This window comes from Equus quagga, chromosome 8, assembly GCF_021613505.1.
Source record: "Equus quagga isolate Etosha38 chromosome 8, UCLA_HA_Equagga_1.0, whole genome shotgun sequence".
In the NCBI taxonomy this organism is placed as follows: domain Eukaryota; kingdom Metazoa; phylum Chordata; class Mammalia; order Perissodactyla; family Equidae; genus Equus; species Equus quagga.
Window position 1 is genome coordinate 75,806,860 of NC_060274.1, and position 20,876 is coordinate 75,827,735.

Below are 20,876 nucleotides of genomic sequence, written 5' to 3' on the forward strand. Positions count from 1 at the left end.
ACGAAGTGAATCCGAAGCTCCAGAGGGTAGGCATCAATACCTTTTAAACTTCTGCAGCTGATTACAAGGTGCAGCCAATGTTAAAAATCACTGCAACCAAAACTCAAGTTCTTAATATAAGCTTAATGAAGTAGAGACAAACAGGTGAATGGAGTCAAAATTTGGAGATGTATGTATTTACCTGGAAGACAATGGTGGCACCAATTCAGAAGTTCCGTACACAAAAATTCTTAAAAATTGAGAAAAGTATTCATTATTTTGATGTTTTCACAGACCATGAATATAAGTTCTAAAAAATACTCTTATTTTTCAATTATAATTAAGCATATAAAAATGGACTTCAAGGAATAGCTAGAGTCCCTTTTTTTTTTTTACTTTTTTTTTTTGTTGAGTTAATGATAGGTTACAATCTTGTGAAATTTCAGTTGTACATTAATGTTTGTCATTCGTGTTGTAGGTGCACCACTTCACCCTTTGTGCCCACCCCCCCACCCCACCTTTCCCCTGGTAGCCACTAATCTGTTCTCTTTGTCCACATTTTTAAATTCCTCATATGAGTGGAGTCATACACAGATTATCCTTCTCTAGCTGGCTTATTTCACTTAACATAATTCCCTCAAGGTCCATCCATGTTATTGCAAATGGAATGATTTTGTTCTGTTTTGCAGCTGAGTAGTATTCCATTCTATATATGTGCCACATCTTCTTTATCCATTCATCTGTTGATGGGCACTTAGGTTGCTTCCATGTTTTGGCTATTGTAAATAATGCTGCAGTGAACATTGGGGTACATAGGACTTTTGGAATTGCTGACTTCAAGCTCTTTGGATAGATACCCAGTAGTGGAATGGCTGGATTGTATGGTAGTTCTATTTTTAATTTTTTGAGGAATCTCCATGCTGTTTTCCATAGTGGCTGCACCAGTTTGCATTCCCACCAGCAGTGTATGAGGGTTCCTTTTTCTCCACAACCTCTCCAACGTTTGTTACTATTAGTTTTAGATATTTTTGTCATTCAAATGGGTGTAAGGTGATATCTTAGTGTAGTTTTGATTTGCATTTCCCTGATGATCAGAGATGGTGAGCATCTTTTCATGTGCCTATTGGCCATCTGTATATCTTCTTTGGAGAAATGTCTGTTCATGTCTCCAGCCCATTTTTTGATCAGGTTGTTTGATTTTTTTGTTGTTGAGTTGTGAGAGTTCTTTATATATTATGGATATTAAGCCTTTGTCAGATATATGACTTGCAAATATTTTTTCCCAGTTAGTGGGTTGTTTTTTTGTTTCAATCCTATTTTCATTTGCCTTGAAGAAGCTCTTTAGTCTGATGAAGTCCCATTTGTTTATTCTTTCTATTGTTTCCTTTCTCTGAGAAGACAGCTTTATGTGGAACCATGGCCTGGGGCCTTTCTTCCCGAAGGAAGAAAGGGCACCCACTAGAGTCCTTTTGAAAACCCTCATAGATCTCCTTCCTTGCCTTAATCATAGTAATTTATCACTTCACTTATTATATTTGCTTGCCTAAGGCAAATCTATATGTCAAAACAAAGAATATTTTATTATTTTTGTTGTATGTAAGTTTATTTCACACAGAATTTTATCATTTTTAGGGCTAAAAGTGGGCTTCGAAGCAATTTGGTCAAACATCTTTATGTTTATAAATGAAGAAGCAAAGGTCCATAAAAGTACTTCATAGCTGGCTGGACACACGAGAGTCTGCACCCAGAACTTAGGGCTCCTGACTTGCAATTTACTTTCTTTCCATGTGACCAACAGAAAGGACCAAAAGCCTCTCGAGTTGCCTGTCTTCTTAATTGCCTCTTTCCTTCTTTCACTGTTCTTTCTTTATAAGAAAAACTCTGAAGAGAACAGGTTATTAGATGATGAGGGCTATATGGAAGGAGAGAATGCAGTTGGGGGCAGAGGATAGAACATTACTTACATGTAACTTTTAAAGGAGCAATTGGTAGTAGCATTTGAAAACTTCAGTAGGTATGCTTGAGCATGAGCAATGAGACCAGATTTTTGTATTTGTTAAGAGAAAAAGCTGTATCAAGAATAATGAAAAGGCTGTAAACTGATTCATTAAATATTAAGTATGGAATTTGTAACCAAGGGTGACTTTGACACTCATAAGTCATTCATGATTCTTTTCTTTAACTCTGTAAGTCTGTAGCCCTGTGGATTTTTAGAGAAAGAAACACGAACTCATCTGTATATTTAGGGACACTGGATGAGATGTTTTCAGAAAATGAGATATTTCAGTGGAAATCTTGCCTAATATGTCACCACTTTGAAAATGATTAAAGAAAATGGGGTCCCCCCCACCAGAGGCAGGTACTTTGACTTGTCAAATTTAGGTTAGACATTTTCTCTTAGTTTGGAACTGCCACAAAATGAGCCCTTTCATGTCCTCAATAATACCAAACCAATGCAATCCATCTGTTCTGCTAAATTATTTCTAGTTCCCTAACCAAAGGCACTGCTTTTTCATGCATTTTATCATGATTTTATGCCCTTTATTATATTTTACAAAAGGTTCTGATTCCTCCAGGGCCAATGAGAACTGATTAGGACACTGGCCTCAATCCAGGCTTTGAACACAGGAGGGGAAGGAATAGAACCGTTTCCTTTTTACCCTGCTTCTTGGCAGAAAAAATATGAATCTATACCGTGTGTGCGCTCTGTGTGTGGGTGGGTGTGGGTAGGCTGCATTTTATCCTGTCACAGTATGACTTTGTAGATCATGTTCAGAACATTCCTTCTATAATCAGGTTGCATTAACAGGCTTTATTTCGGAAAGACTATTTCTTTAGGAAAGAACCATGGTGTATTGTGAGACTCAATGATAGGGTCATTTTGAACAACTTTAGTTAAACTTCAAACCTGAATGTATACTCTTTGGGGCTCTGAACTAAATAAAGTCATACTCCCAAGGTGCTTATCACAGAGCAGGCACTCAGTGCACATTAGTTCCTTTCTACTCTCAGGGAAGAAACTGCTTAAGTGCAAGTCACAGAGAATGAAAATATAATGAACACATCCTACATCATAGAGTTTCTTTATTAAGAAGCCGAAAGAGGAGCTATAAGCTTTCTTTCCTAGGCCTATATTGGTAAAATATTTAAGACTTATATTTGGATCTCAAGTGAGAAATACCCAGATGAACACCATCCCTTACAGTCCCAGAGTGTCCAGATACACTCAGAATTCTCAAGAACTCTTTTGGGCAGAATCACAGATGACTTTAGATAGACATCCTGCAGACTAAATCTCTCTGAGAACGGAAATCAGTATCTCCCTCAATTACGATTATCAGAGCACTTTGTCCTATTTTGTGACTCATTATGCTGTTGACCTTTGACTCAAAAGAGCATCGTGAGAGAGAAATGAAGGATTAAAGGGTACACAGGAAATAGAAAATATGGGAAGGGATTAAACAAAAATATCTGTATTTAGCGTAAACATGTAACTTAATAAATTACGAGAAAATGAGAACTGTTGGAGATCACAATTTGAAAGGAAAAGTTAAATGTGACAAATTTAAGACATCTGATAAAAGTGGGGCAAAATGTCCTTATTCCAGGAGATCCTATGTGTTAAGAAAGAAGAAAAACTGTTGCTATTTCAGAATTTTTAACTTAGTCATCCACCAAATTCCCATAGCAGTGCCCTTGTGAGATATAAATCTCAAAACACGCTTTCTCCAGATCCTTTCTCCAGGTAGAAACATTTTCCATATAGAATTGGTTTTTACTGCTGTCTTTCTGTGGAAACATGTACACCTTGTTTATGGGTCTTGTTCTTCAACAGCCATAGAAGCAGAACATCATTGTCAAGAATAAGTGCTTCCTTGTACTTAGTATAATTGTTTTTTAAGAAATATATGCTATAATAATAAAAAGAGCCAGTGTAAAATACTTCCTGGGAGTCAAAAGGAAGTGGAGGGGGGGCAGAGAAATCAAAGTGAAACTCATGAACTGTGTTTCATTTTATTAGTGAGAAGGAGAACTAGATGTAAATTTGTACGGAATACTTTTAGATTAAGTAAATGCTAAATAATAGACTGGGCCAGATGCTCTGTCCTTACTGTTAGTTCACTGATATACAACGGAATGACTGAGATTCATTCAGCAGGTGTCCTCTTATGACTTATCAGCACTTGAAATACTGTCAATAATTGAATCTTGTTAGCAGATTATTTTCCAAATATGTGATTGAGCATTCAGCCTGAACTGGTGGGATTCATTCAGCTAGTGGGATTGTGGGAGAATAAAAAAGAAGCTCGGACAAGCATGGAGTGTATGACTAGTTTATGAAAACATAAAAGACATATTTATTATTGAGTGTTTAATGCCATACCAGAGGTAAAAATTCAATTTAGAGCTGAAAAAATATCTTTATAAAAAAAGAGAAAGGGAAAAAAATCAATGAAGCTTTATGATAGTAGTCAAAACATGAGTCTGATTGTTAGCTACAGAACTGACATTGTTTAGGATATAGATGTTTCACTCTATCAGCATATAAGATGTTAGTGGCTATGGATTTCATAGACTCATAGAAATGGGAGCTGGAAGCCCTATTATTTCATGGTGTTCATTATTCTGCCAGACTAGGACTTGTTGCCACAGTCTTGTTTCCAGTGCTCTGTTCATTCCAATTTTAGATGACTCAGACCATGGAGTTATCACTATTTATCTTGGCGGATTTTCTACCAGTAAAATCTCACAGTTAAAATGTTTCCCTGTAATATTGACTTTGAACTTTACTTGCTCATTTTATCTCATTACTAGTCATTCTGTTTCTTTGGTTGTTCTGGTCTTCCATGTTTTCAAATTTATGTTTACCAGCAAGCCATCTTGGCCAATAACATGTTTATTTATTGATCAGAGCAATGGCTGGCCAAATGGCCATCGTTAAATTTGCCTTAGTCTTCAGCATTATCTACCTGATTTAATTTCAACATTCAACACCTACCTAGGGATAATTTCTCTAAAGCATATTTTTATTTTTCTAGAAATGTAAATTGGATGTCAAAAACAGGAAACTGCAATGCTATGACAAAGAAAATTTCGTAAGCATTTGTTTGTTTATTTGGCACAGTGTCAAGAAGTTTCTGTTTTACATCACTCCTGTTACTTTCGTTTTACCTCTTGGATCCCGCACCATTCCTCTCTCACTGTGACATGATCATTTATTTTCATGACAAGAACAGCTCTGCCCTCTACCCAGTAAACCCCTAGGAAGTATCAATACATGTATTGAGGTTTTCCCAGGCTGCCTCTTCAGTGAACCACGTGTCAACAGCAGCTGCATCACCTTAAACTAAGCAGGTTGAATATGGACTGGTCCTAGTCCTGAAAGAGATGTTAATCTCACCTGATGTTTCCATGTCAACTGGTGATTCCATGGTCAGGAATATGAGAGGACAGCATTCCCTGAACAGATTCTCTTTGAATTTCACTGTATTTGTCTACTAATATATTACCTTACAAGTGCCTTGTTGTGATACTTATCTTAAGTGAAATACTAATACTGTCTGGGTAATTTTAGGAAGCACAGCAATTTTCAAAAGTAAGGCTAGTTAGCTTCATACACCAGCATGATGTTTATTGGGCTCACAGATGTGCCAACTGAGAATTGTGGCCAGGAAGAACACTTTGCATATTGACTAACTGAAGTTTAACTTAATGTATGATTTTGTCTATGTTGAAGGAACATTCTTTGTTAGTTGAAATGAAAGTCTCTGCCTAACGTGTTTGTAAAAATGTTGACTGAGTCTAGAGTGGCTCAAACTATTTCTGGTTAAATGGAGATAGTTTCCATTCTGTCACAGATTAATGATTTTATAAAATACATTAAAAATAAAATACTGCAAAAGTGAAATAAAAATTGAAGACATATGAGATTATATTAGTTTCAACAAATAGGAAAATACTCTGTCAGATTACTCTAAAAGTTTCTAAATGTTTAATCTGAATTTCTCTAGAGACCTCATCACAGACCATTCACACACAGTTCCTGATGTGTTACCAATCCAGTAGGACACACTTTGAGTAACATTGGTCTCGATTAACACTGCTGTGAGGTGCACACACATGAAGTGATCAGCATATTTGTGATAATCAAATATATTAAAATATATTGGTACTTACGTCCTTTAAGAAACAATAAGGAATTTGTTCGAACAACTTCTTCAGGTGAGTGTAAAATAAAATTTTAATGAATTTACTTCTCAGCTAAACAGTAGCTCCTATTTGTTTTTAAGCTGATACTTTTACAAAGAAGTTAACTATTAATTTCTTTGTTATATATTTCTTTTTTATGCCAAAGAAGACTATGCTTTATGTCAATTGCCTACTAGGCATAAGCAATCCATTGGATCTGAACCTCGCATACACTCATTTTTCAAATGTTATTATGGTACTTTACTAAGCAAATCAGTGTCACATTCCTGCATGGTGAAACTCAGCCCATTATTAATCATCTTAAATGGGACTTGGGGTCTTATTTTCTTCTAAATGTTGTCAGTGGAGTACTGTAGGCTTCTGCTGTTTTCTTTCAGCGAATTCAAGGTCGAAAAGCCAGCCTGGAGGAAATACAGCTTGTTCATTCTGAACATCACTCACTGTTGTACGGCACCAACCCCCTGGATGGACAGAAGCTGGACCCCAGGACACTCCTAGGTCTGTACGGGCCTCCCTTCTACTGAGAACAGCACATTCCAGCACTATCATTAGTCAATGCTGATGTCAGTTCAAAATATTTGGCAAGCAGTGTGACAAAAAATCAGCTTTTCCAGCAACATTGCTTTGTGGAATGAGTCGTTTACAATAGAAGCCAATGTAGATTAAGAAAAGCCTGCATTAGAAAAAATGACAGTGCAAGTTCCATATTGTTTACTATAAAATTAACCTTTATTTGAGCAGTGTTTGTTCACTGTGTTTAGCATACAGGAATAAATGCATTGTTAAGTTTGTTAGCTTACATTTTTAAACTAAAAGAAAAAAATATTTTCACATTCTTTATCCAAATTTATCTTCACCTTTCCCATTTGTTTTGTGTCTTTCAGTTCTTTTTTCTATGACCTTAACAGACAAAGGTCATAGTACAAATTGTTTTAAGTGAAAACTCCTTATTACTATGCTTAGAACACTACATTTTATAGTAAGATCGCATTTTAAATCTTCATGTAATCTATTAAATGCACACCTTAACTATGGAATTAAATAGTAAAGTAGATGGCAGAAGTAGAAAAGTAATAATATAATTTTTAGTTAATGTATGATTTTTCAAACCTTACCATCAGATTTTAAAATAAAATTTATGTTACATAGCTTTATATAAACTTTATATGAGTGATAGAAATGACAGATTTTGGAAAAAGTTCATGATAACACCTTATTTTCAGTGAAACAATTATATGAATTATATTGTTTATCAATAACTTTTATAATGGAATAACAATATATGACATGGAAATGTGTGCAAAAAGGATCATGTTTTAAGTATTTTAACTCAAAAGTCATTTTAGGACCCCTTTTTGTCCCTTTCTTTCAAATAAACCTATTGTGTCAGTTCCAAATTATTGGACTCCTTCACTTAATTCAATATATTTCAAAATGGTATATTATCTGGGGCTAAACAATTCAAAAGCAATTATATGACTTACAGTAGGCATCTTGGAGAGCAATTATAAGGGGAAATTAACAATTACCTGTTATAATGCTTACGGTCTGCCTTTTTAAAACAAGTGGCAGGCATCCCTAAATTTATGAAGTAAAGGCATATGGGTGAGTATGTGTATGCACGTGCATGCATTGCAGAATGGGTAAAGGTAGCTTGGGGAGAAATTGATGGGAACACGTAAAGATTACTCAATTTTTAGAAAACATGTTATTAAAATTTGATAAATACAATTTGTATAATAGAAGTAAACATATATTAATGTAAAGGCAAATAAGTCAATCTAAATATACACTTTATGTTTTTTTCCTTCTTTCTATTGAAGGAATCAATCTCTGCACATGCAGAGCCTTTACATAAAATACTTTCTTCGCTGTAGATACTGTATAATAAATGTCCTTATTTTTTTTTTTTAAAGATTTTATGTTTTCCTTTTTCTCCCCAACGCCCCCCAGTACATAGCTGTGTATTCTTCGTTGTGGATTCTTCTAGTTGTGGCATGTGGGACGCTGCCTCAGCGTGGTCTGATGAGCAGTGCCATGTCCGCACCCAGGATTCGAACCAACGAAACACTGGGCCGCCTGCAGCGGAGCACGCGAACTTAACCACTCGGCCACGGGGCCAGCCCCATAAATGTCCTTATTTTAACATGAGTTAATAATCTCACCAAGTTTCCCACAAAGGTCAAGTAAACCAGACATTAACTTCCATGGTTTTATGAGGTCAGAATACTCACACATTTAAAGATAGGAAGCCATGTATACTTTGATTATTTTTTGTTTTGGTTAAGAGAATACAAGTAGGAACCCTTCCCCATTTTTCTTTTTCTTCTTCTGTTTACTGTAGTGTAAACCGAGGCATAGGACTAGGTACTTTGGATTTAATGGGGGCAAACTTACACCTAGGTGTCTGAAGGATGTTACAAAACAACTATTATTCCACAATTTAAGAGAAAAGACATATTTGTAAAAAAACATGAAATTTGAACTTTGGCCGTTTCCAATGATTTACTTAGGAAACATGGCAATACCATTTTTTTTTAAATGAAATTTGACACTTTTGAGCAAAACTTATTTTCTCAAAATACTCAACATATATATCATTTGAAAATTTGATGATTTAAAAATGAATTCCAATGTATAACTTAGAACTTGGGCAAAGGTCTTTTTCACATATGTATGCAATGAAAACACCAAGGACCAATAATTTAATTTTACAGTTTTAAGCCAAATAAATTGGCCATTTATCTCATTAGTTTTGAGTATTTAATGTGGGATAATATTCATATAGCTGATGATTTTAGAATTAGATTTAGATACACGTGTGGAGTTCCATAGTCACCTCTCAGGGATCAGTGCAACAATTTCAACGTTGTGTGCTAGCTGCACTAGTAAAAATAAACAGAGATGTTGCATTGTGAGGTCTTGATGTGAAACACTAAATTCAACTTTGATGACACTTCTGAACTACTTCAGTTTGTCCCGTGAATCCAGAAACTTAGCTAATTTTCCTTAATTCAAGTTCTAAGTGAATAATCCCATTATTTTAAAAACTTGACTTTTTATAATTTTTTTTGTTCTTTGTTAAATTTGAATTCTTGTGGCTTGTTTTTTATTTATATCTAAGAGACCAGATGGAAGCGGCCATGTGTGAATGTATAGAAACTCATAACCATCAAGATATTTTCTCTCCATCCCTTTCTTTCACTTTCATACATCACTCTTTCTCCCCTAATCCCTCCCAGCACAGATCAGGCGGGAGGTGTCAATGCGCACACACATTGAATTGAAATTCATTCAATTGTATGAATTTTCTGAGTTAAATTGATACTACTACTCGATAGTTATGTTCTGGAATTAGGAGGAAGGATTTCAGTAAAAGTTCATTATGACCGGACCTATCAGTCTTTGTATCTTGAAAGACATCTATAGCTTATAAAATAATTAGATTTGAAAATGGGCACCATTTATCTTTTTAAATACTTTAGACCCTGTAAGGTGACACTTTAAAAACATTCTCTCAAATCATTTCTGGTGCAACGTTTTCTTTAGTATTAATATTCCTGTCGTTCTTACTACCAGTTTTCATTATCTTGTGGCTAGCCAGATCTCAGTCTATGGATAACATTATAATAATATAATGTTATTAAAAAATAAATTCAGTCAAGTCAGTGAATGAAAAATTTGTTACACACTACTAAATTTAAATTATTATTATTTGGCTGTTTTGTACTATGTAAACATTATTAAATAAAATTCTCCCTAAGCAGCATATCATTTATTTTTCTTACTCCCTTAGAGTTTAATAATTTTTAAAAATTACTTTAAAAATTATTTTATTACATTGTATTCTTACTCCTTTTCACTAACTATGGAATGAAGACTTCAGACATTAAAATATACAACATAATATATTTCAATTTCACCTGTGACGTATGAATACATCCTTGCAAAATATTCAATGATACAGAAATATCTTTGTTATGAGCAACGACTTAAGAAAACTTTACTCCTCCCCCAAGCTATCCATCATTTTTTTATGTTTCTTTTACTGACATCAGTATTCCAGTTTTAGTATTTTTCCATAATTTATTTATTTTTTCTGTTGACTTCTCATCTTTTTTCCATGAAGATCCTTATATATAAAGAGATGTTTTTTTGTTTGCACTTACATTTTTCTTTATCATTTTCCATCTGTTAGCAATTGTATTTGAAAAATCAACTCATACAGTTTATTGTTTTCAAAATAAACTTTGTTCTGTGACAGTAAAATCTATTTAAACTTTTACTGACATGGCATGTGAATTCCATCACAAACCTGTTTTCAGTTTTCGTTATTATTTATTTCATTGATCATCAATAGAACAAATGAATTGGGATAGGTGAAACAGAGGTTTGTACCTAGTTCTACCGCTAATTTCCCAAGTGACCTGTCTGAGTCACTTTAGAGCCATTTGACCATGATTTAGAAATGTCTACTGCCTTTCTCTTTAATTGCTTTGCTGGGCACACTTTAGTCTTAGGGGTTTAGCAGTGGTTTTTGTTTTTGTTTTCTTCCTCCCCTGAGCCCTGTACGTAGTTGTAGATTCTAGTTATACTGCTAGTTCTTCTATGTGAGCTGCTGCCACAGCATAGCTACGGACAGATGAGTGGTGTGGCTCCACGCCTGGGAACCAAACCCAGGCTGCCAAAGTGGCATGCACAGAACGAGCTTTAACCACTAGGCCATCAGGACTGGTTCAGCAATCGTTACTTTTGTTTTCTCTATTCATATAGTAGATAATGTAGAAAATAAAAGTGGAAGTAAACAAAATGATTAAAAATTCCATGAAATATCAATTCTGAGACACAGTCACAAGTAAAATTTTGGTGTATATTTTAAAGAAGATATATATATATGTATATATATATTTTATTTTCTCCAAAGCCCCCCAGTATATAGTTGTATAGTCTAGGTGTAGGTCCTTCTAGTTGAGCTATGTGGGATGCCACCTCAGCATGACTTGATGAGTGGTGCCAGGTTGGTGACCAGGATATGAACCGGGAAAACCCTGGGCCACCAAAGTGTAGCACAAGGACTTAACCACTTGGCCATGGGGCCAGCTCGTGTATTTTTATTTATATTGTATAGACCCCCAAATAGGGTATCCTTTTTGTAGTGTTTTGTGACTTGTTTAGAAAATTGTGGCTATTGGAAAGGCTTATAGTATGCTTGGTCTTAGCTATATCTGAAGTAGAAATTGAGTAAGTCCATATTTGAATAGTTATTTTACTATTTGAAAAATTTAAAAAGTGACAGTGACTAGCCAAGTTATTTATAATAAATAATTAATAAATTATAAATAAAAAAGATATTGTGATATAACTCGAACTTCATGGGTGTTTGTTCATGTGGGGCAATAGACACTACATCTAATAATATTTGTATTCTTTTGCTTTAAGTTCTTACCTATCTAAAATTTGATCAGTTTGCTCCTGAGTCAAATGTTAAATGCTACTTAATATAATAATATGTGTTAAAAAACAGCAAAAATTTAAAAAACTATAGTTATATTCCAAACTTACGTGTTTTTTCATATTTTCTTACTGTAGGTGGCGCTTCTCAAAAGTTTTTTTCTTCATTACCTTGTGGTGGAATTGGGGTAAGTATGAGTTTTCTTACTGCTGTTAATAACATACACTTCCAAAAATATCTGCTTTATCTGTTCAGTTGTGTTTAAGGCTGCTTCTCAGTAAAAGTTACACTAGACTGGCTACATAATTTATAAGGCTCAATGCCAAATGAAAATGCAGATCCTCTTGTTCAAAAGTTAAGAATTTTAAGGGGGCTGGCCCAGTGGTGCAGTGGTTAAGTGCACACGCTCTGCTTCTGTGGCCCGGGGTTTGCCGGTTCGGATCCCAGGTGCGGACACGGCATGGCTTGGCAAGCCATGCTGTGGTAGGCGTCCCACATATAAAGTAGAGGAAGATGAGCACGGATGTTAGCTCAGGGCCAGTCTTGCTCAGCAAAATGAGGAGGATTGGCAGCAGATGTTAGTTGAGGGCTAATCTTCCTCAAAAAAAAAAAAAGTTAAGAATTTCAAGATGGCAACAATAGCAAATTGAACCAAGTGTGGGGCCCTTCTAACTGCAGGATTCTGTGTAACTGTACAGGTCACACATCCATGAAAGCGGCTTAGCTAGACTTTTACATAGCTGGAAACAGGTAGTAACAAGAGGGCTTAACACCATTTTGTACAGGAACTCAATTTTCAATAGAGTCACACTGAGTGTGCACATACATTATATTTCTACTGAAAATGGCATAAACTTCAGTGTTTTGCATTGTGGGACATTTTGCTTGTGAACCCCTGGGGTCATTTTTGTCTTCAATAATTAACAAAGACTTTTTGACTCAGGATATTTGTACCACATTTCAAGGAGAAATTTGTTCGAATCCAGCGACATGTGAAGAAAAATGTCTACATTTTGGTGGACGATTAGAATGTAGCCTATAACCTGCAATCTATTTAAAGTTAACTCTTACCAGTAACAAACTGTCATCCTGTAGAACTAAGTGCTAAGTTGTGTTAGGACAACATCATTCTAGATCAGGTTTCCAAGGACAAAGGAATTTAAGTCAATTAGGTTTCTCGGATATTGAAGGGAAAGAACAAAACTAGTCCTGTGTATGTCAGATTTTAGGCAAAATTTTGCTATAACTAAATTTTATACAGGGAAATCCCATATAATTTCAGTTAATTCTGTCATTTTAGGGATGTTAGATTTAGCAAGGATAATCTTTCTATTCCTTCACGTGTGATTCTGCCCTCTAGAAATAAGAATAGCAACTGTATCAATATGCATTGGACGTTACAGTTTACTAACATACAACCAAGGTTCATAACAACTTTGTAAAATAGTCATTATTATTAACACTATTTCTCAGATGAGAACCTAAAGGCTCAGAGAACTGAGGTTATTTTCCTGAAGTCACATGGCAAAGGGTGAAAGGCTGAAAGTATGAGGTTGACGGGCATGTCCATGTGGAGGAGTTCCAAAAGAGCATTTTAGGACCTTCCACAGCTTTCATCTTCAACAGGCCATCCACTGCCCCTGAAGCCTGGCAGTGCAGCTGTGCAGCTGGTGTAGTGTGGTCCCTTTTGTGGCAGCTCCCCAGTGAGCTTTGCTTTTTGACTCCGAGCACAGGACAATCACCACCCTACATTAATCCTTCTCGTTTTTAGCAAATCTCCTGTCAAGCCAGGAGCTTGCAAAATCATTCTAAAAAGCAGAGGATAAACTGACTTCTAAAGTGGGTTTCATTGACTTTTGAGTTTATTTTCTAACATCATAAGTGGCTATTTTAAGAGAATGGCCGTAAGATTACCTGTAAATGAGGCGAAGAATGAAACAAAGCTAAGGACAACTTAGCTAAGGACAATTTAGTGGGTAGGTGATGGGGAGGAAATCAAAGCTGTTAGAAGAGTGGTAGTCATCAAACCCTATTCATTTACAGAGTTTTTTCTTTTTGCATTTACATTACATTTTTACATTTAGATTACATTTACAAAGTACATTTAATTGCTGATCCAGAGTCGAAATGAGGACAGCTCCCTAGGACCCACCTCCCAAGTCTGACTTGGACTGTGCCTATAACTCACTATCCCTTGAACACAAAGTACCTCTACTCAACTGCTCTAAACCCAGATCAAGGTGACTTTTATTCTTTAGCCAGAACTGCTCTAATAAACTCTTAGAAGTGCCCAAGGAATGAATAGTGAGTGCTGCTTCTGGAACAGTGGGTGTCATAGAATATGTCCTTAATAACAGCCCCAAACACTGATCTAATCTGGATGGTGGCAGCAGTGGTGGTGGGTAAGTCTAGCTTGGGCAAGTAGAGGCAAGAGGAGAAAGACTGGATTAGTTTGACTCCATCAATGCTGGAAAGGGCTGAAGAGAGACACGTCTGTTTGTCAAATTGGCCTGTAAGCCCTCTGGTGGTGTTTATGTGGGTCTAGGTGAGTGTGAGTGAGTGTGTGAGTGTGTGTGTGTGTGAGCAAGCGTGTCCTTGTTGATACTTGAGAACTGGTTTGATTCAGTCCTTTTGGCTTTTTTTAGGAACAACATTGTGTTCTTAGACATTCAGGAACCATCTTAGCCCCTAAGATCTTTGGTTTTGGTATAAGTCCTAAGAGAAATTCTGGGTCCTCTGGATTTGTACCAGTCTAAATTTTTACCTCCAAGACAATCCTAGACATATTAAGTATGCAAAAGATACCCAGTATGAATTTGGAATGGCCCAACTTGGTAACATGGGGGCACCCTAGTGAGTTTGGGAACCACTGAAATTGCTTTTGTCTTAAGGCACTCTTCTGGTTCAAATTATTTAAGATAGACCCTTGGTTTAAATTCCAAAATACTTAATGCTCCCCAATTGTTAAAGTAAACTCTAGTTACCTAAAATATATATTTCTCTACTGGATGGATTTAATATATACCTACTGAATGCTGATGAATTAGTTGCTTTTGAGGAGACTACCAGGGACATTATGAAATCAGAAAATCCCTACTTATTATATTTTCCCCTAAAATTGCAGGTGATAATTTAACAATGTTGGTCAAGTAGCTCAAAGGGTAAATGGTATTTAAAGTGCGTTAAAGTGTGCTCTCCAGAATTGCGTTTTGAGCAACAATCTCAAGGTTTCCGAATTCCTTTGTGTTTGGTTCTCATTTTGTTTAGTTACTATGGCATGACTCATTTCTGATCCCTGTGTGATTACACTACAAGAAAATGCACCAATTGAAAAGAGCATTTTACCAAATCCCAGGAATTGGTCATTGTAGAGTGAAATAGATAATCAAGGGACTCTGGTGGAAACAAAAGCCAGGGCAGGACCACTTTAGTTCTCACTCCTCGGGGTATATCACTAAAAATAGTGATCGTTTTCCTGGCTATCTGACCTGCTGCTGTGTGAAGAAATCTTGAAGTCATTTCTCAGCCTTATTTTTCACTCTTCACTTGATAGGCCACAAAAAAACCCACAAAAGCAAGGACGAGCAGGCTTTTATGATAATGTCGTCATCAGCTCCCAGCTTCAAACGCTTCTGCGGCTTTTGAGTTGTCATTTATAACTTGGAACTGAATCGACCCATAATTCCCCTGATACACTTAGAGAAATTGATAACAGACTCTGCACTTCTTTTATGGCTCGGAGGAGGCAACTCCAATCACATCACTATTGGCAGGCAATATTATTTTTTGACATGGTTGTAAAAGTATAAAGGGGCTTATGGCATTTGTTTAGATGAGGAATGGGCTCTCAAGCTGTGCTGGGGTTTACAGGACCAGATTAGTGAGAAGCAAAGGGAATATGATGTTTGCAAACAGGATATGATTTTATATATAAGTTTGGGTTTCATGCTCTGTTCCCTGGGGAAAGCCCTGCAGACAGCAGAGAATTCCACTTTTATCCTACAACAGACAAGCTCCTAGTGCCAAAGGCAGAAAAATAAACGTGGTCAATGGGCAGTGTCAGACCCTTGATTGGAGGAGGAGGAGCTGTGGAAGAGGCAGAACAGTTTCCTAGGAGGAATGAGGAATTGCAGAGCATGGGCAGAATCTGGGCCTGCATAACTGGTCTAAGATGTGCCAAAAATGAGGCTCTGTGAGGTTTAATCAAGGCACCTTCTCCAGCAGTAACTCAGTCAATCTTGAACACAAACCCAGCTTTTTATTACAAATTTTTACTCTGTCCATATTCTATTTGATTATACCTGGATCTGACACACTAGGGGTCAGGGATGTTATTTTTGTGATTTGGGGAGGGGGAAATGGGGAGAAGGATTAGTTGATTTTGGGGAGGTAATTTAAGGCTCATTTCAATTGCTCTGAGGTTTTCAGCAGACATTTCAGTTATATACTAACTATACGTATATACAGGAGGCAAGTTTGGATGAAATCTCTCAAATTTTCTTTCATTCTGTGAGGTTTCAAATGTAAGCTTTCCCCTCTAATATATAAAATTTGCATGTATATAAATATTACATATATATGTACATATGTTCAGAAGAAAATTTTATTTTAAGCTACATTTATACCTTTGTATTATTTTCTCATTTATTACGCTACCTTGCTCCTCCACATTTATTCTCCCCAATAACAGTAAAAAAAAAGTACCAGTGGCAAACCTTTCAAAGGACTGCTCTGACTTTCTCTATTGTATTATAATATCAGGAAATGATTTCTTTTATGACCAAATCTATGGACATATAGTTAAATTCAATGTAACAGAAAGGTTTGGTTAATACATTTTTCTCCTGTTATTTAGAGTGGTTTTTGTAACAAAATCAGTATTTCAGAAGGCGTAACATATGCTACCATATGAGGAGTGAAGGGTAGAAAACATAAGATAAGGCTTGTTGCCAATGATTAGACAAACTATAGGAATGCAAAGACTAATGAGACAAGATCATTTTTCTCAGTTGCTCATAGCGTATTCATTGGGCTGATTCTGATAAGTGTGCTGTGGGAGCACAGAGGAGGGGGTTTCCAGAACAGAAAAGAAAGAAGAGGAGTGTGGGGGTACTCAAGCAGTCCTTAAGCTAAATTTTCAAGAACAATTAGGAATGAGTGTGTTTGTATGAGTTTGTGTGTGTGTGTGGAGGGTATGAATGTAGGGTAGAAGGCACATCTAGGCATTATTTGTTTAGGCCATAAAAACACACCATATTTTTGACAATTACACAATCTGTTGCCAATTAGCAGGGAATTATTCTTCCTCAAAAAACCCCACTAAACTAATGTTTGTACCAAAATTTGGATGTCCCTGAAGTTTTGATATTGACATGAGAACCTCTTGCTTTTATCATAAGTATATGCATCATGTTGTTATTCTCACACTGTTATCCTGAGCTGGCACAATGATTTTGTTATATCTGCAGAAAGAGGAGGGGGTGGCATCTGTTTCTTACATGCAGTAATCAGGATAACATTGATTCTCTTGTATTAATGGTCAACTCAAACCTGGCTTGCAATCAGTGCTTCACTTCCTCCACTGCTGCTATCAAAGGGGCATCAGAGTCCTCTTCCCTCCAGCACAATAAAAAGATCCACTCTGATTTGGAATCTCTCTTTTCCCCATCTCCCCTTCCTAATTGTGTTTGGATTTTCGTTAGTTTTAAACTTGTTGTAAATGATACTAGCAGGAACACCCCACAGCACCTGGAAAAAGTAAAACTGATAAGCCACCTTAATGAAACTGTTTGAGAGTTTTGTTTCATGCTGTGGATTCCACAAAAAGATCGTGTTGCCCCAGCCTTGGAAAATATAGTACAAAATATTATGAAAGCTAGGGAATTCCTTCTCAATAACAAAGGAAATTTCTGTACTGCTTAGATGATGCTAATTGTTTATACTCAATAATATTTGCAGGGAAGTAGACAATACTCCCCACAGAAATAAACATATATACATTACCCTGTGTTTACTACAAAATGTAAAATTATATAGAATATTTAAGTGTCTGGTGTCCATTGCAGGAAAGAGGAGAGTTAGAAATGGAAACCTTAATTTCTTCCTTAATTCACTTAGCTGTGATTAAATTCTTTCTATTACTTTGACATTATGGCTAAGTACAACAGGATGCATTTTGAAATTTTAGTTTCATTTTCTTCTTAAAATAAGCCTGGATCTAGCAAGCTATTGAAAGTCTTCCGTTGTCAAATGCCATCAACATGGGGCCAGCTGCGTGAACATAGTTCAGGTGCTCTGCTTCAGCAGTCCAGAGCTCGCAGATTCTGATCCCAGGTGTGGACCTATGCACTGCTCATCAAGCCATACTCTGGTGGCATCCCACATACAAAATAGAGGAAGATTGGCACAGATATTAAGATGTTAGCTTAGTGACAGTCTTCCTCACACACACACACACACACACACACACAAAGCCATTATCAAAGCATTGCACATGTGTTTTTTACATTCTCAGGACCACATAACTTATAAAAAATATATGTTCAATTATGTCAACCAAAGTGATGTCAATAGCAGGGAAGAAGGAAACATCTATTTCTGGAATTTCTTGTTCTATCATTTTTCTCTGTTCTATAATAATTTGCTCCTCTTGTCTATGTGTCTTGCTTATAAGCATGCAGAGCCTTAGACTCTGAGGTTGCTGAAGGTAAATGGAGTTGATGAGCTTTAATCTTCTAACTCAGGAACTCTATGGCTCTATGAAACAAAATTTCTAAGAAATTAAAATATTTGAATATATAATCATCCACTGAATGCTGCTTCTGACTGTCAAGAAAACATAATTCATTAGGTCAAACAAAAATTTAGAGTTGACAAAGGAAATGGGGCTACTTAGAAAAAAGGAACATTGGGACAGCGTCTATGTTGTGCAGCCTGAAATGTAGCGAAACCCTGGCCCATCTCAGCTTTTCATTTTCATGTGAAAAAACTTCACTAATATTTTCATTTGTGATATTTCTACCGTGGATAGTTCCAGACCCAGCTGTTCATCTCTGTAACAAACTAATATCCAATATATAATATTGACACATCACTATTAGATTTGTCATTGTGAAGTATTTAGACAGGAACTTTAGTAAAGCATAACTTCTAAATTCTCAAGTAATCTATTGCTTTTCCTTCAAAATCCAAAACTAAAAGCAATTAGCTAACTGAATGCTTGAACCATAGCAGGCAGTTCACAGCAGAGTCCCCAGGACTTAATCATTCCAAAGCCCTGAGTAGAAGCCATAGCTTCTGACTCCTAGGCAAGAGGCATTATAACCACTGTGCAGTGTCTCATTTTTAAATATAAAATAATAAGTAAAATAAAGGAAGACGAAAACAATGATTTATCTTAGCAACAGAGCATAAATTGAGTCATTGTTTTTATGAAGACTAGTAAGACTATTAAAAGACTAATATATTTGAGAGTGATAAGCATCCAAAATCATTTGGTTAATTTATTCTGTTGTCATATTCTAAATGATATGATTGATATGGTCTCTGATTAATATTTACTATGGACACATGGAGATATCCTTAATGATGATCTATAAAGACTTCTCAAATTGATCCTATACCATTTTGAAATGTGGCAAAGAAGTAAAAGAAATAAAACCGAAGGCCTGTAGTGAAATTCTTTGCTCCTAAAGAGATTACTTTTTTTTCCTAACTTATTGTCTTTCCTTTAGACGTGTCAACATCCATTCATTCATTTATTAAATAAACAGGTATTAAGAACCTCCTGTGTGCTAAGTATGGAGCAACTTGTAGCCTCATACTTTTTACATTTTTATGTCTTTTCCTTTTCAATTTCCACTCATATCACTTATTATGCTTATCATTATACTCTATGTTAATCTTATTTTATTTCTATTAATAAACTTTAGCAAGAAAGACCTGAGAGTTCATAGGGATATGTACTGAAGGTAATCAGAATATCTGGACTCTTAGTTGAGCAAGATCCAAAGTCATTTTTCTGATGAAATATTTTATAAGATAACCTTCCTGTCTCAGCTTTCTTTGATCAAGGCATCAAATCTTCATTCTGAGAGCTAGCAAGTGAGTACAATATCCAGCATCGGTCCACTATTCCATTAATAACAAGTATGAGAGAAGTCAAAGGCCCAGTACTAATTGGCATAGACTATTCTCTGTGCCTTTGGACTTGATGTACTCACAGCTTCTAGTGCCTACCACAGCTTGGGGCAGAATTCATTAACAAAATTTATTCACTTATGTATACAATAAAAATTTGTTGAGTGCTTATTATATGCCAGGAACTGCAGGTAGAGCACTGAACAAAACAGAAAAAATTCTATTGTGATGGAACTTTGATTCTGGTAGGGGAGACAAATAAGCAAATACACATTAAATATGTGTGTGCAACGATGAATGTTATGGAAAAAAGAAAGCAACGAAGGGAGTATGGAGTCTGATGGGGCTGGGGGACAGAAATGGTGGTTAATGGGAAGTATTACCTTTTGGAGATTAGAATTGATGGGTAAGAAATGACCTGGGAGTCCTGGCTTCTTGTGGTGACTAACATAAGGAGTATTACAGGGAGCAATGAGATTGGTATTAAGGGTCCCCAGCTGGCTGATGGCTGACTAACTTAAAGAGGGATACAGAGAATAATGAGATCTGTACTGAGGGTCCCAAGCAGAGTGATGGGGAAGCAATGAAAGTTCAGAGAGGATGAGAGCGGGCTTGTCAAGACTGCTCAGAGTTCTAGGTCCCCATCTTCATTCCCACCCATATAGATGAGGACAGTTGGGGGTACAGTTGTTCTATCCAGAACACACAGAGTTCTTGCCTTCCATTTTGGTTCCTGGATTGAGGTGTGGTGATGGAGCAGGGGAGCAAGTTGGATTTACAGGCACAACTTGAGATCCTAAGATCTCTCTTAAGATCTGACCTTGGAGGTCTGGAGGAGCTTGAGGGCAGGGGCACAGTTATCCAAGCACTCAAAAATCTGGGCCTCAATAGCAGATCCTGTGCTGTGAGACATCTGGGTGGCTCCAGATCTTAGCAGCATTATGTGCTTTGGGGTTCCCAGTCCCTGGGGACGTTTTTTAGACATAGTTTTCTATATAAATTGTGCAGTTGCAACTTAGATACAGTGTTTTAACACCTGCCCATTTTCAAGTATAATGAAAATGCCCTGACATTTGCATGCATGACATTTCCCAGT

General features: G+C 36.3%; 1 protein-coding gene across 1 annotated transcript in view; it reads left to right on the plus strand.

The window, feature by feature from the left end:
- Window positions 1–20,876, plus strand: part of HDAC9 (histone deacetylase 9) — a 654,335-nt gene that overhangs the window by 441,432 nt on the left and 192,027 nt on the right. Inside the window, exons 15-16 of the mRNA XM_046668931.1 lie at window positions 6,567–6,687; window positions 11,779–11,828. Coding sequence (XP_046524887.1) covers window positions 6,567–6,687; window positions 11,779–11,828 — 171 coding nt within the window. The remainder of the gene's footprint in view (window positions 1–6,566; window positions 6,688–11,778; window positions 11,829–20,876) is intronic.